We start from the raw sequence: 14969 nt of genomic DNA on the forward strand, positions 1-14969 counted from the left end.
TCCTTTCAATAAGCCCAATGGCCCCAATTTGCTTAAGAAGTCTACCCAATGCATCTGTTATCATAATGAAAAGAGCTAGCGATTGTGGGTCTCCTTGTCTCAAACCTTCCTTACATTTGAACTATTTCTCCGATGAGCCATTAATGAGAATTGCCATCAATCTTGAAGATAAGAGATCATTTATCATGAGATACTTTTTTTTTTTTTTCTGGGAAGCCTCTAGCTTGCATCACCAAGAGAAGGAATTTGCAATTAGCCTTATGAAATGTCTTTTTCAAGTCAAGATGGCAAAAGACTTCTTTGCTCATAATTCTATTGTAATATATGCCAAAATCTCATTTGCACTCAAAAAAATTTCAACAATTTTATCGGATGTCTCTGGAGAGACAAAAAAATTTCAATAATTGAGCGACCTTTTATGAATGTGGAGTATGATCTGCTCACCATCATGAGAAAAATCTTTACCGCCAAGTAGCCAGAGTTTTTATAATGATCTTGTACAGGCTGATAATCAATGTAATAGGTCATAGAATGCTTAGAGTAAGGAGACCATCTCTTTTACAATTTAGCATTGTTTCTATCTTAGAAGCTTCAACCTTAATTAATTTAAGAGATAGAATTGAACTTTTGTGGACATTAATCCTTAATTTGAAGCACCTTCAAAAGCTAGAAACACTACTTCAACAGCAATTCTCTTGTTTCTGGCACAAAAAAGGAGTGACAAAGTGAAGGCTCTTGATTCTACCAAATGAAGGATCATCACCAATGTTTTCAATAACTTCAATAGAGCCAACCTGTTTCAACAATCATGTTGAGACATCAGTGACTGAAATAAACAAATCAGAGAGAGGAGAAACACCTCCTAGTAGTTCCAAAAAAAAAAAAAAATTACACCTGCTATGCTATTTTTTTGAGGGATAAGACCAGCCACCCACTACACCTACTATGCTAAATCTAAAGTAGCAACAACAAATAAATATGTACTACCCATTACTTGCATTAACACTATCTTTGGATGCATATGATTTGGTAGAGATAGGTGATGTTTCCACCCATTGATAAGAACTTGCTAGTGGAGCAATGTTACAGAAAACAGAACAACAGATGAAAACTTTTATTTTTTCTCTTAGTTACCATAGCTAATCTACATCTTCCAGAAAAAAGCAAAACAAATGTTATCCTTGTTACCGCTTTCCAATTTCCCAGAGGATTGTCTCGGGGGAAGCATCAGTTTGCTCTCTGGTTAGTTTGGACACAGGTCAAGCATCTTAAGTTGACTCTGCACTAACATATCTCTCTGAAACCTCATCTGAAGAAATGTCATGATGCATTGAAAGATTTGGAACAACAAGAAAACAAAATGAATGAAGTAATTGACATATATTTTATTTGCAGATTACTGTTTTGATTGTTAAGACCTGAGACAATCCATATTATGGTACCTCAATTCATCGAATTCAGGACACTATATGTCTCACCATCAGTGTATGCCACAAGGCCATCAGAGCTCAACAGCAACCCTATATGTCTAGCGAGGGAAAGGCATCAATAAGCACGGTAATTTACATCCTATGATGGAAGTATCTACTTCTGACCTGTCCCTATTAAATTGCACTTGTTGAGAATCTGTATGTAACATTTGTACATCTGAGTATTAAACTTGCAACAAGACTCGATGAGTCTAAAATCATGTACTAGTATCAGAAACTTCCCTGATGGATTATAAAAATTCAGTGCAATGCAGCAAATAATCATAATGGAACACCTCCTGGACTCTATCTTTCCTATTTGCCACAAACAGGCAGATTTTGCAATTTGTTGGGGCACATGTTGGATTTTTATTTTCTTTGAAAAAAAAAGAAAAACCTGGACTTCCAAAATCACAATTCCTCCATAGGCTATATTTCAGGTTAGGTTCCCCTAAAACTCTACTCAAAATAAGGCCCCCACAGGTCTATGGCTGCATTTTCTTCTCATAATTCCAAAAATGGTACGCATTGCATAAGGAAGACAATTTTTAATACATGTGCTGCTTGAGGAAAGAGTAAATATAGATAACTGTATTGCCCAGAAGGTAGAGAACTTCTCTAGAGTCTCCTGAAGTTTGGAGAGTCCATCCTTGGCAGCCATTTTCAAAACCATGTACTGGTCATCCCCTGCTTTGATGCATTCCACTTTTTCTCATTACAACAAATCAGTACATTTAGATAAAGATGAAATATTAGTCATCTATCAATCAATTAAGACAGAGTCAAAATTTTAGAACCGTCATCTATTGTCAAAACATACATTATAAGAGCAACGAAAGCATTGCAGACCTTAAAATATAAGAGCTCACAAAATGTTATTCTATGAATAACTTCCTATTGGTCCTAAGAAACACGAGCTATGACAATTTAAGCTTTCCAGAAAGTCATATATTCATAGCTTCCCAGTTCCCATTCTTCTCATCCCATAAACTTCTTTAGGAAGTTGAATTCCAATATAGCTTTAATGAGATGCCATTCCAGCTTTTCATTTTCCAGAACCTGGTCACAGGCAAAGAAACAAGATCATATATGTAAGCTTCAGGATTAAGCATCAAAGCAGCACAATAAGTGATAGTTCTGTATTACTCTGGACTTGTTGATAGCAACATAAACGACCATCATTATTCTAAGGCTCTGCAACATTGGGCAAGAGATATACGCAGATAAGTGGATCTCGTGAAATTAAGTATTCGCAATATATCTGAAACAAAGGTGCATGTTGCAATTGAATCCAACAGGCATGGTGGTAAATGCGGCAAAGTTAAGTCATGGAACAAAAATATCAACCATACATGGTAATCATTGAAATGAAACATTTTAACTGAAACAAGAATAAGAAGAGCATTTTTTTATTTAGTTATTTTATTATTTTTATAAATTTATATTATTGTTTTGGCCAGAAGTTGTTAATGCAGTTGGTTGGCCTTACCCTAAATGCTTTCCTTGTAGGAAGTCTAGGCTTCAAATCCTAGGTATTGCTGAAAATTATAATCTATTGTTCAGTAAGCATAAAGTATAAAGATTGAGAATTTGATGTTGATTTAAAGTGCTTGCACCTCTTTTCTTTTGGTCAAGCAATATACTTTTTTGATCGATTCAGAAATCTTATGCTCAGAAGCTGAAAACCTATAATGTGGATAAAGTAGATGATTTGGCAGCTCTAGTTTGTCGAATCCATGTCCATTGAAGTCATTGATCACACCCTAGTATAGAATATTTTGCTTCTGGATGCAAGTGACAGATTCTCGCTACATTTATATCTTTGTTGTGACAAGTTTGGGTTTTAGCAGGATAATCTCTAAAGCTAGAAACAAATCCACAAAACAGCTGCCAAGTGCTTGAGGTTTCTAATGTCTGCCACATGGAATTCTTCTTTAACTGATTATAGGTTATCGGATGTTGATAATAATTTACAGTTTCCACTCGCCGCTTGTCATGAGAAGCCAAATCCACAAGAATAGCTGTTGTCATCAAAAAAAATTAATGATCCAATTGCTAAGTTCACTGGCCAAAAGGAAGCTTAGAGTCCCTGTCCTTCTAGATCATTTAGATGCTCTGCTTAACAATTATTTCAAAGTTTTCCTCAGAAAAATAATTCTAACAAACTTTTTCCATTCTTAGAATCAATCAAAATAAACTTTAAAACATGTATCCGGGGAAAAAAAGGATTCAGCTGGCTGGTGCTGCAATGCAAAGATCTCGTAAGCTGTCGCTATGATTGATGAATATATCCCATCTTGGAAGGAAAGAAGGAGAAGAGCGAAAAACTGAAGGCAGGTTGGTCAAAGCTATATACCTGGCAAGAATAGAGACCATGGTTGAAAGGGAGTGTGGAGGCGGCACATATTAGAGAGCAGTGCCACTGCTACTTGAGGGCATCTTGGAACTGCTGGTGGTGGTGGTGGTGTTGAGATTCGTAGTGAAGCTGAAGGGGGACTTGTTATAGAGGGCATGCACTAATTCATCCTGTGAGTATACATGCACCTGCTGGATGCCTTGGATTATTTGCCACTCCCGGCTGTCGCTTTCGCAAATATTTCTTATCAGTTCCATGCTGCACCAGATCTCCAGCTCCTCCAGATGAGGAGTATGTACTCCTTTCAGTAAGTATGATGGGAGTGATTTCATCGCATAATCGATCAATTTCATCCTTTTCAAGTATCGAAGATTCTCCACAACTTTCAATTTCGGGCAGTTATTAACCGCGAGGGTTGTGAGCGCGGGGAGGTTTGAAATTTTCTCCAGGTTGGGATTGTACTTCACATGCAATTCTTTGAGCGAAAGGAGGTTCTCAATTGTGGTTAGGCTGTCTGCAAACGAGATCTCCAATTTTGTGAGGGAGGTTGCATGGAGCAGGAGACCCTCTGGCAGGGACATCAACTTGGGGCAGTTGTCAAGGTACAGGTCCTTTAGACATGGCATTGCTTCTGTTCCTTTCTCCCAATGCCATTCCTGCCAATTAGACATATGACGAAACATCAGTGTCTCCAGCCTGGGGAATGCATACTTGGAGGTATCTACTGCTGCTCTGCCGCCGTCACTACTAGTGCTACTAGTACCAACCAAAAACTCAGGTCCAACATCCATGACTGAATCAGCATGACGGATAAAAAGATATTGTAGATTAGGGAGCAGCCCCCAAGGTGGAAACCGCTCACAATACCTGTAACCATTTAGAACCAACTGCCTCAAATTTGGGAAAAGAATTGATGAAGATGAAGATGTCTCTGCCATCCATTTTGGGAACTCACGACCGAAGTAATTGTCGATCTGCAGTTGTTCCAGAGAAGGTGGAGGGTGGAGCTCTTCAAACACCTCCTCGATTCTCTTCATCTTCTCCTCACTGGGATGAAGAACTGGCGTGCAATGCAGCTCGAGCGAGCTAAGCTTGGATTTGTTTCTAAGTTCGGCTGCTCTTGCCTCGGAGCTGCTGGATACACACTCCAACCTACCGATTGAGAGATCCGTGAGACACGAGAGGGATCTCAATTCTTCAATAGTGCACCATCCCTCTGCCCGGTTGCTCGGCAGATTAAGTTCCCAGAGAGTATGAAGATCTTGAAGCCTTCCTAGCCCTACCGGCATCCCAACCACCTTCGTAAAATTAAGTCTAAGACTCCTTAGGTTGTGTAACTTCACGATACAGTTAGGAAGGCGAGAAAGGTGCTGACATCCCTGAATTTCCAAGAACTGTAGATTTCTAACTGTAACGACCCAGAAAAAAAAAAAAAAAAAAAAAAAAAAAAAAAAAAAAAAAAAAAAAAAAAAAAAAAAACAGAGGAGGAGGAAGACTCCTAGCCGGAGTCTTCTTCCTTCACGATTCCGGCAAAATCGGACTCAAAGAGTCCGGCTAGGGTAGGAAACCTCCAGTATAAAGATCCCCCGTCCTCTCTTAGGAAACTACAACAAAAATTTTGAGGAAAATCGAGGTATTTGAGAAATTTTCTCAAAGGATACCGTGGATGGTTGATCGGAAGAAAAGGGGGTTCGCCGGAGCTCTTCTCAACCGCCGGAGCAAGGTAAGCCCCTCCCCTTCTTCCTCTCCCTCTTCCCTTTCTCCCCTGGCCCAAAGCCTCGCCGTCGGCCACCGTCTTTGCCGGAAAATTCATGAACAAGAAATCCCCTGTTTTTCCGATCTCTTTTTGATTTTTTGCCGGCCGAACCTCGCCGCCGGCCGTCCATTGCTCACCGCCGCCTCCACCTGTTGCCGGATCTCCGACCAAGCCGTCGGAGCCCGAGCCATCGAGGGGGGGGACCTCACGGTCCTCCCCTGTTTCAGCCAATGGTGGCCGCGGGAAGAAAAGAAGAAAGGAAGAAGAAGAAGAAAAGAAAAAGAAAAGAAAAAGGAAAAAGAAAAAGAAAAGAAAAAGGAAAAGGAAAAAGAAAAAAAGAAAAGAAAAAGGAAAAAGAAAAAGAATAAAAAAATAAAATAAAATAAAATAAGAAGAAGAAGAAGAGAGAGAATTTTCCTCTCTCTCCTTTCTCTCTTCTTTCTCTCTCTTTTCTCTCTCCTCTCTCTACCTTCTCTCTCTATATTTTCTCTCTCTAGATTCTCTCTCTAGACTTTTCTCTCTCTTTACGGATTTTGTCTCTCTAGGATCTTTTCTTTCTCTCTGATTGCATCATGAATCCTAAAATAAACTTGAAGATGAAAATAAGATGATCTGAGGTTGCTCCGAAATTCGTGCAGTAAATCTGATCCCAGTTCGATCCTATTCGAAATTTGTAACACTTGATTCATATTGAGTCACCCTGATAGGACCTTTGATGATCTCGATCATGATTGCCTCATCGAAAAAAAAATATGAAGATTCTCTCTTCACTTTCTCTCTCTACTTTCTCTCTCTAGAATTTTCTCTCTCTTCAGGGATTTTCTCTCTCTAGAAGTCTTATGGATCAGTGGAGGATCCAGATACTTAGGTAAATCCTAATTTTGGTTAATTCTAAGAGAGATCCTAGATTTGTGTTATCAGATCGATTATCGATAATTTTCTCCATATATGTGATTTTTATATTGATCAGGGTTATGAAGAGATGATTGTCTGCATATGATATCGAGTGGAATATCTTGTTAGAGAAATTCATAAATCAAAGAAGAACATTGATTTCTGTGTTTGGATCAGTCACCGGTAAAGGTAAGAATCCCTGTACATGATCACTATTATATATGCTATTTTACTGTTGGTCTTGCATTATTGGTTTTGCGTTATCGAATTTGAGATCGATGAATTTATTATACCTGAGATACTGTTATTTGATTTTGAGCATGAGTATGTTATGTCAATATATATATATCAGAGATTGATGGCATGATTATATGGATATGACATATCTGAATTGATCATAATGCAAGACAGAATTGATTGATGAAATCAACACATAATGATTAAATGAAAAGAAAGAGATATATGGTATGGACTAGCCTTGTCATGTGGAACAGCCGGCCAGGAGCTTATGCCTGGGACAGCCCGCCAGGAGCTTATGCCTGGGACAGCCCCCACTGGCTTACAGGTGGATCAGCCGGCCAGGAGCTCATGCCTGGGACAGCCCGCCAGGAGCTTATGCCTGGGACAGCCTCTCACGGGCTTTGGTACGTGGGACAGCCGGCCAGGAGCTCATCCTGGGACAGTCTTGAAAGACTTTTTAAATGGATTCGATCCGGATGATGACTGAGGTATAGACTTGGATAGTCCAGAGCCAGAAAGAAAATGTTAAAATCATATGATTATGAAAGGAGAAATGAAAGATAAGATATGAAACAATTGTTGAACAAAAGTGTTTCACCGGTTAACATATGATGATGCATCTATTTTGACAAGACAGAAAATTTATCAATGTTTGCATTATTCTGGACATTGAACATGAGATTTTATATTTTATTGCTTATCCTTATTTTCAGACTATATTACTATATCAGTGTGATATGGGAATTCTTACTGGGCTGTAAAGCTCACACCCCTTCATCTTTCTTTTTCTTCTCAGAGTTGCAGGATGACTTAGATTGGCTATGGCTTGGATTTACGGGTGAGCAGAAGGATAAATAGAGTGTCATAGTATCTGATCAGAGAATTGAAGGAATGTTAATTGTTATTATGCAAGTTTTATGAATTACTGTTGAAATTAAATATTATGGTTGATAAGATTGTAATGATTTATTTTGGCCTTGCATATTCTTTAGGGCTTGCTCTAAGGAGTGTGCGGCCATCACGTATCCGACCCGGGTGTTGGGTTCGGGGCGTGACAGAATGGTATCAGAGCATAGGTTAGGATCATTAGGGATTATGATATAAGTGATTGGAATATGACAGAATAATATCAGAGCTTAGGTTTAAAGTCCCTAAGATTATGAAGTAATATTAAAACTTTATGTAAAGATCAGTAGGATGTGATGGAGTGGCATCCGAGCTTAGAGCTTAGGTTACGTTTATTTGGAGCAAATGATACCAGTGATTAGGATATGACAGAACAGTACTAGAGCCCAAGTTTAAGGTCACTAGGGATTGTCATATAAGTGATATCAAAACTTGAGATTATAATCACTAGAGTATGATTGATAATATCAGAGTTTAAGATTTTGATCATTAAAGGTATGATAGAATGATATTAGAGTTTAGGTTATGATCACTAGGAAATACGATTTAAGTGGTATTTGAGTTTAAGGTTATAATTATTCAGAATTGTAATTCTAGTGATATCTGAACTTAGGTTTTGATCACGAGGAACATGATAGATATAAAAGAGAAGATTCAATATTTAGATTTCAAATCAATAGATAGTAAGATGAAATTTATGCATAAGTGGCATATATTATCTATAATAAAATTGACGAGTTATATCTTGGATTTCAATTAGTAGGGTGGCCTGAATATAAGAAGAGTTGACCTTGGAATGAAGTGGGAGGTATTGATAAGTTATGTTGAGTATACTAGATGATTTTGAAATGTAAAACTTATATGATTGAAGATCATGATATTTTTTTTCTAATTTCGATGATAATTGACTGAGCATTATGAATTTTGGATTTATCAAAAGAAAGTTAATTAGGGTATGGTCTAAGAAGAAATTTCATCATATGAGAGAGAAATATTTTTTTTTGAACATTGAATCTATAAGAGGATCATATATGAAACTCAATTTTAAATAAAAAATATACTTAAATTTTATTATGAGAATACGAGATACACATCTTGGTACAAGTCTTTGGTCACTCAAAATATCATATTTTGAATATAATTTCTTATCTTTCAAGTTGCATTGAATCTCAAGTCAAAAGTTTATTTTTCTAAGTGGATCAAAAGTATTTTGATATTGTTGTTAATTTAGAAAAAAAAATTTTTTTTTTTTTTTTTTTTTTTGTCAGAGTATGATATACAGGTTATGATGAAATCTTTAATAATTCGAATTATTATCTGTGGATTAATTTTTTTGTTGAGGATGGTGAAGTGTATTAATTATTCAAGTCAAAGTTTAGATATTTTTTAAATTGAACTAAGACATTTTGCTAGTGTTAAATTTTGAATTACTTATACAAGGGACAAGATTTTGTATGGATTTATCGATTAATATTAAGGGTTGTGATGAAGAGAGTTCTATAAGAAATAATCAAGTTAATTCTATTTATAAAGATGTTGGCTTGAGTTCTTCTAATTTGTCAAGTTAGAATTAATTCTTTTAAAAAGAAAGATTGATTTAGAAATTATCTAGATAATTGTAAGGTAAATCTAAGGTTAACTCCAATCGATTCTAGACATGTCGGATTCTTGAAAGAGTGATGAAACTTATACAATAATTTCAAATATAGGAAGTAGATCAAGATTTAATTTTTATATGCTATACCCAAAGGTAGTAAAGATGAAGAAACTTAAAATTTTGCCCTAAGTTTTATCTGAAATTTGAAGGTTGGATCTATCTTGGATCGATCTAACATATAAGGATATTTTTATCTTTGATATAATTATATAAATTGATAAATTAAGATCAAAGTGCGCAGCAAAAGCATGGTGGGTTAAATTGATTAGAAATATTAATTCTTTGATTCTGAAGATATTATGGAATACATTAGTTGTTAATAAAGAATAATTTTTAATCTGATCATAGTCAGATAATTTTTGTTAGTAGGTTGCTTCATTGTAGATAATGCCAAGAAATCTTAGATATCTCAAGTTTATTAACAGCTTGATAGTTCTGATATTAGTTCAAACTTAGAATGTTCTGACATAGATCTCATATTATTTTTTAAAATCTAATATTGTTATTCGAACTGATATAGAAGATTGAGATTTTTCTTAAGATGAGAGTCTACATATAAAATTTATTGGAAGGTCAAGAGAAGAAAGAAATCGATAATCGTGAAGATTGTCCAATGTTCGACCTTTCTTTATTTATTTTCTATCAAGGGTAGTCTGAGATAATTATGAATTTTGAGTGAAATGTAATGGTGGTATATTAATACAAGTCCAAAATATTACAGTTCTTCAAAAAGTTGAGAAATCAATAAGAAGGGATGAGTTTGAGATTTCAAATAATTTTTGTTATAACAAGATCATGAGAAATAAAAGACATTATTGTAAGCTTGAGAATGACATGAAGAATGTATACTTTGAAATAGATATCTCAAACGACATAACCTAATTTCGAGGACGAAATTATTTTAAGGAGGGGAGAATGTAACGACCCAGAAAAAAAAAAAAAAAAAAAAAAAAAAAAAAAAAAAAAAAAAAAAAAAAACAGAGGAGGAGGAAGACTCCTAGCCGGAGTCTTCTTCCTTCACGATTCCGGCAAAATCGGACTCAAAGAGTCCGGCTAGGGTAGGAAACCTCCAGTATAAAGATCCCCCGTCCTCTCTTAGGAAACTACAACAAAAATTTTGAGGAAAATCGAGGTATTTGAGAAATTTTCTCAAAGGATACCGTGGATGGTTGATCGGAAGAAAAGGGGGTTCGCCGGAGCTCTTCTCAACCGCCGGAGCAAGGTAAGCCCCTCCCCTTCTTCCTCTCCCTCTTCCCTTTCTCCCCTGGCCCAAAGCCTCGCCGTCGGCCACCGTCTTTGCCGGAAAATTCATGAACAAGAAATCCCCTGTTTTTCCGATCTCTTTTTGATTTTTTGCCGGCCGAACCTCGCCGCCGGCCGTCCATTGCTCACCGCCGCCTCCACCTGTTGCCGGATCTCCGACCAAGCCGTCGGAGCCCGAGCCATCGAGGGGGGGGACCTCACGGTCCTCCCCTGTTTCAGCCAATGGTGGCCGCGGGAAGAAAAGAAGAAAGGAAGAAGAAGAAGAAAAGAAAAAGAAAAGAAAAAGGAAAAAGAAAAAGAAAAGAAAAAGGAAAAGGAAAAAGAAAAAAAGAAAAGAAAAAGGAAAAAGAAAAAGAATAAAAAAATAAAATAAAATAAAATAAGAAGAAGAAGAAGAGAGAGAATTTTCCTCTCTCTCCTTTCTCTCTTCTTTCTCTCTCTTTTCTCTCTCCTCTCTCTACCTTCTCTCTCTATATTTTCTCTCTCTAGATTCTCTCTCTAGACTTTTCTCTCTCTTTACGGATTTTGTCTCTCTAGGATCTTTTCTTTCTCTCTGATTGCATCATGAATCCTAAAATAAACTTGAAGATGAAAATAAGATGATCTGAGGTTGCTCCGAAATTCGTGCAGTAAATCTGATCCCAGTTCGATCCTATTCGAAATTTGTAACACTTGATTCATATTGAGTCACCCTGATAGGACCTTTGATGATCTCGATCATGATTGCCTCATCGAAAAAAAAATATGAAGATTCTCTCTTCACTTTCTCTCTCTACTTTCTCTCTCTAGAATTTTCTCTCTCTTCAGGGATTTTCTCTCTCTAGAAGTCTTATGGATCAGTGGAGGATCCAGATACTTAGGTAAATCCTAATTTTGGTTAATTCTAAGAGAGATCCTAGATTTGTGTTATCAGATCGATTATCGATAATTTTCTCCATATATGTGATTTTTATATTGATCAGGGTTATGAAGAGATGATTGTCTGCATATGATATCGAGTGGAATATCTTGTTAGAGAAATTCATAAATCAAAGAAGAACATTGATTTCTGTGTTTGGATCAGTCACCGGTAAAGGTAAGAATCCCTGTACATGATCACTATTATATATGCTATTTTACTGTTGGTCTTGCATTATTGGTTTTGCGTTATCGAATTTGAGATCGATGAATTTATTATACCTGAGATACTGTTATTTGATTTTGAGCATGAGTATGTTATGTCAATATATATATATCAGAGATTGATGGCATGATTATATGGATATGACATATCTGAATTGATCATAATGCAAGACAGAATTGATTGATGAAATCAACACATAATGATTAAATGAAAAGAAAGAGATATATGGTATGGACTAGCCTTGTCATGTGGAACAGCCGGCCAGGAGCTTATGCCTGGGACAGCCCGCCAGGAGCTTATGCCTGGGACAGCCCCCACTGGCTTACAGGTGGATCAGCCGGCCAGGAGCTCATGCCTGGGACAGCCCGCCAGGAGCTTATGCCTGGGACAGCCTCTCACGGGCTTTGGTACGTGGGACAGCCGGCCAGGAGCTCATCCTGGGACAGTCTTGAAAGACTTTTTAAATGGATTCGATCCGGATGATGACTGAGGTATAGACTTGGATAGTCCAGAGCCAGAAAGAAAATGTTAAAATCATATGATTATGAAAGGAGAAATGAAAGATAAGATATGAAACAATTGTTGAACAAAAGTGTTTCACCGGTTAACATATGATGATGCATCTATTTTGACAAGACAGAAAATTTATCAATGTTTGCATTATTCTGGACATTGAACATGAGATTTTATATTTTATTGCTTATCCTTATTTTCAGACTATATTACTATATCAGTGTGATATGGGAATTCTTACTGGGCTGTAAAGCTCACACCCCTTCATCTTTCTTTTTCTTCTCAGAGTTGCAGGATGACTTAGATTGGCTATGGCTTGGATTTACGGGTGAGCAGAAGGATAAATAGAGTGTCATAGTATCTGATCAGAGAATTGAAGGAATGTTAATTGTTATTATGCAAGTTTTATGAATTACTGTTGAAATTAAATATTATGGTTGATAAGATTGTAATGATTTATTTTGGCCTTGCATATTCTTTAGGGCTTGCTCTAAGGAGTGTGCGGCCATCACGTATCCGACCCGGGTGTTGGGTTCGGGGCGTGACACTAACATTCCCTATGGTTTCCGGTATCATGCTTATCTGGGTAAATGAGATATTTAGGTACCTCAGGTGTATAAGGTTACCTAAAGAATCCGGCAAACTTCGAATTCGCGAGTGAGACATATCCAGCACTCTTAAACGAGAAAGTTTATGAAAAATAACATCCATCTGAGTCTCAGACATGGGCATCATATTCCACATTAGAGTCCTCAGTGTGTCTTTTTTTACTAAGACATCAGTGATTGCCGTCGTTGGCCCGCTAGTGCCAACTTCATGCACATTGCTGACAAATACACGACGCAGCTTCATCGGCCCATTACTGCTGCCTACTTCGTCCACCTTACAGACAACCGAGCTCTCATCTCGTGCCAGATACCTGGCAAGACTCTGCAGGAGGTCATGCATCTGGCATATATACGGAGCATGTGGCTGCAGAAGATTTCGCATAATCAACTCTTTGTAGTAATCTTCTGCTATCTCTTCCATCGTCGAGCTCCCCTCAGCTTTCACAAATCCCTCAGCAATCCAAAGTTTAGTAATAGTATCCATCCAAATTTGATGGTTTTCAGGAAATAATGAGCAGTATATAAAACATTGCTTCAGATAGCTTGGTAGGTCTTTGTAACTCAAATATAATGCTCCCTTGACCTCCTCAGGAAGCCCAGACGTGGACCATGCGGTGCTTTCAAGAACACCACTCCAAGCTCTCCTGGTCCTCTCCTTTGTGCATAGCACCCCTGCAACCGCTTTAATGGCTAGAGGGAGGCCATCACATTTCTTGACCATCTCCATCCCTATGTCCTTGAGATGCTGGATCTCTCCCTCCTCTCCTATCAAGACCACCTTCTTGCAAAGCAATAACCAACTATCCTTTAAAGACAGTTTGTGGACCTGATGGGTGTTCACTGCCCTCATCTGCTTCGTGATCTGTTCATTTCTTGTAGTGACGAGGATCCTACTGCCAGCGGCACAACTTTTTAACGTGTTACATAACAAGTCACACCACACCTTTGCCGTCCAAACATCATCAAGAACAAGAAACAACTTCTTACCCCAAAGACTTGTCTCCACTTTGGGCTCAAGTGAGGACTTACTCTGATCACCGGCACAATCATTCTTGTCACCATCCAAGATATCTTTCAGCAACTTTACCTCATCAAACTCTTGCGACACACACACCCATCTCTTCTTTGAGAACTCCTCCTGAATCCTCTGATCATTATATATCCTTTTAGCAAGTGTGGTCTTGCCAATCCCCCCGGCACCCACAATTGCGAAAACAAGATTGTTTCCCCGTGTGTCATCCTTAATTAGCAAATCAACCAAGCTCTGAGTGTGCTCTTCGATTTCAGATCCTACAATATCAATCTCACCTACAGGAGATGTCTTGCGACTATTTTGAGATGTCACTTTCTGCTTGTCAGGGGAACTGTTTTGGAGATTGAATTCAGACCTCCCCCTAGAGATTTGCTCAAGCTTTAGATTGAGTTCTCTAATCTTTGAGCCAATCTCATGAGAAAGTAGAGGCTTTCGGAAGCATGAGAGAAGGGGAAAAGGGGAGCATACCGAAGAAGTGGATGAAGAAACTTCACTACACTTGTCGGCCTCGATACGACAGAGATCGAGGATGTCATCGGCATCGTACATAAAATCCTTGAGCTCCTTGAGCCAGTCATTAATGGCTTCATCATTGATTCTCTTCCTCTCGGCATCAGCAAGGACTTTGCTGATCTTACGGAGCTTGTTCTGAAGCTTCTTGATCTCGCCAGGCACACCCAAGAGCATGTCAACCTCTTCCTTCGCCAACTCGACCAGTAGCTGTGCAAATTTGTAGACGAAGGCATCCAATATCATTGCCATCTTCTTCTTACGCTAGTTGGGACCAGGAGCAAAGGAAGAGATAGCTAGATCTGATTTCTCTCCGAGGCTATCAGTGACACGGTCCATGCATCAATGCAGGAATCTAATACGAGATGAGAGCAAAGCCATTGACTCTAGTGGGAATCCGCTGTGGCGTGTGTTTGCACCGCGCAGAGCTGTACAGCGCTCAACCACCGCCACATCATTCATCACGGAGATAGATAGCTAATGTGGCAGCAACCGAGGCTGTACGGTGCAAAAGAGGCACCGTAGGATCCAAACTCTACTCGATATCCCACAAGAAATTTCTAGCCACTCTTTCCCACCATAAAGCCCATCGTCACGAGACAGATTTCAAGGAGTCCATACGGTTTGTTCACAATTACCTG

At 38.2% G+C, this 14969-nt stretch overlaps 1 protein-coding gene across 1 annotated transcript; it reads right to left on the reverse strand.

The window, feature by feature from the left end:
* Positions 1–2271: 2271 nt before the first annotated feature.
* On the reverse strand, positions 2272–14634 carry LOC109506316 (putative disease resistance protein RGA3). Its single transcript, XM_073251148.1, has 4 exons — positions 12726–14634; positions 3826–5233; positions 2616–2663; positions 2272–2528 (listed from the first exon to the last, which is right to left on the reverse strand). The coding sequence occupies exons 1-2, from the start codon at positions 14578–14580 to the stop codon at positions 3876–3878; spliced, it is 3213 nt and encodes a 1070-aa protein (XP_073107249.1). The 5' UTR covers positions 14581–14634; the 3' UTR covers positions 2272–2528; positions 2616–2663; positions 3826–3875.
* Between the last annotated feature and the right edge of the window lie 335 nt (positions 14635–14969).

The sequence above is a fragment of the Elaeis guineensis genome, chromosome 2 (assembly GCF_000442705.2).
Source record: "Elaeis guineensis isolate ETL-2024a chromosome 2, EG11, whole genome shotgun sequence".
NCBI lineage: Eukaryota > Viridiplantae > Streptophyta > Magnoliopsida > Arecales > Arecaceae > Elaeis > Elaeis guineensis.

What these genes read in the sequence shown, in the direction of transcription:
- LOC109506316 (XM_073251148.1), bottom strand. Translation starts at nt 14,580, where the DNA reads ATGGCAATGATATTGGATGCCTTCGTCTACAAATTTGCACAGCTACTG. An exon ending in GGAAACCATAGGGAATGTTA is followed by an intron (nt 5,234 to 12,725) that starts GTGTCACGCCCC and finishes GGGTCGTTACAG; the next exon opens with TTAGAAATCTACAGTTCTTG.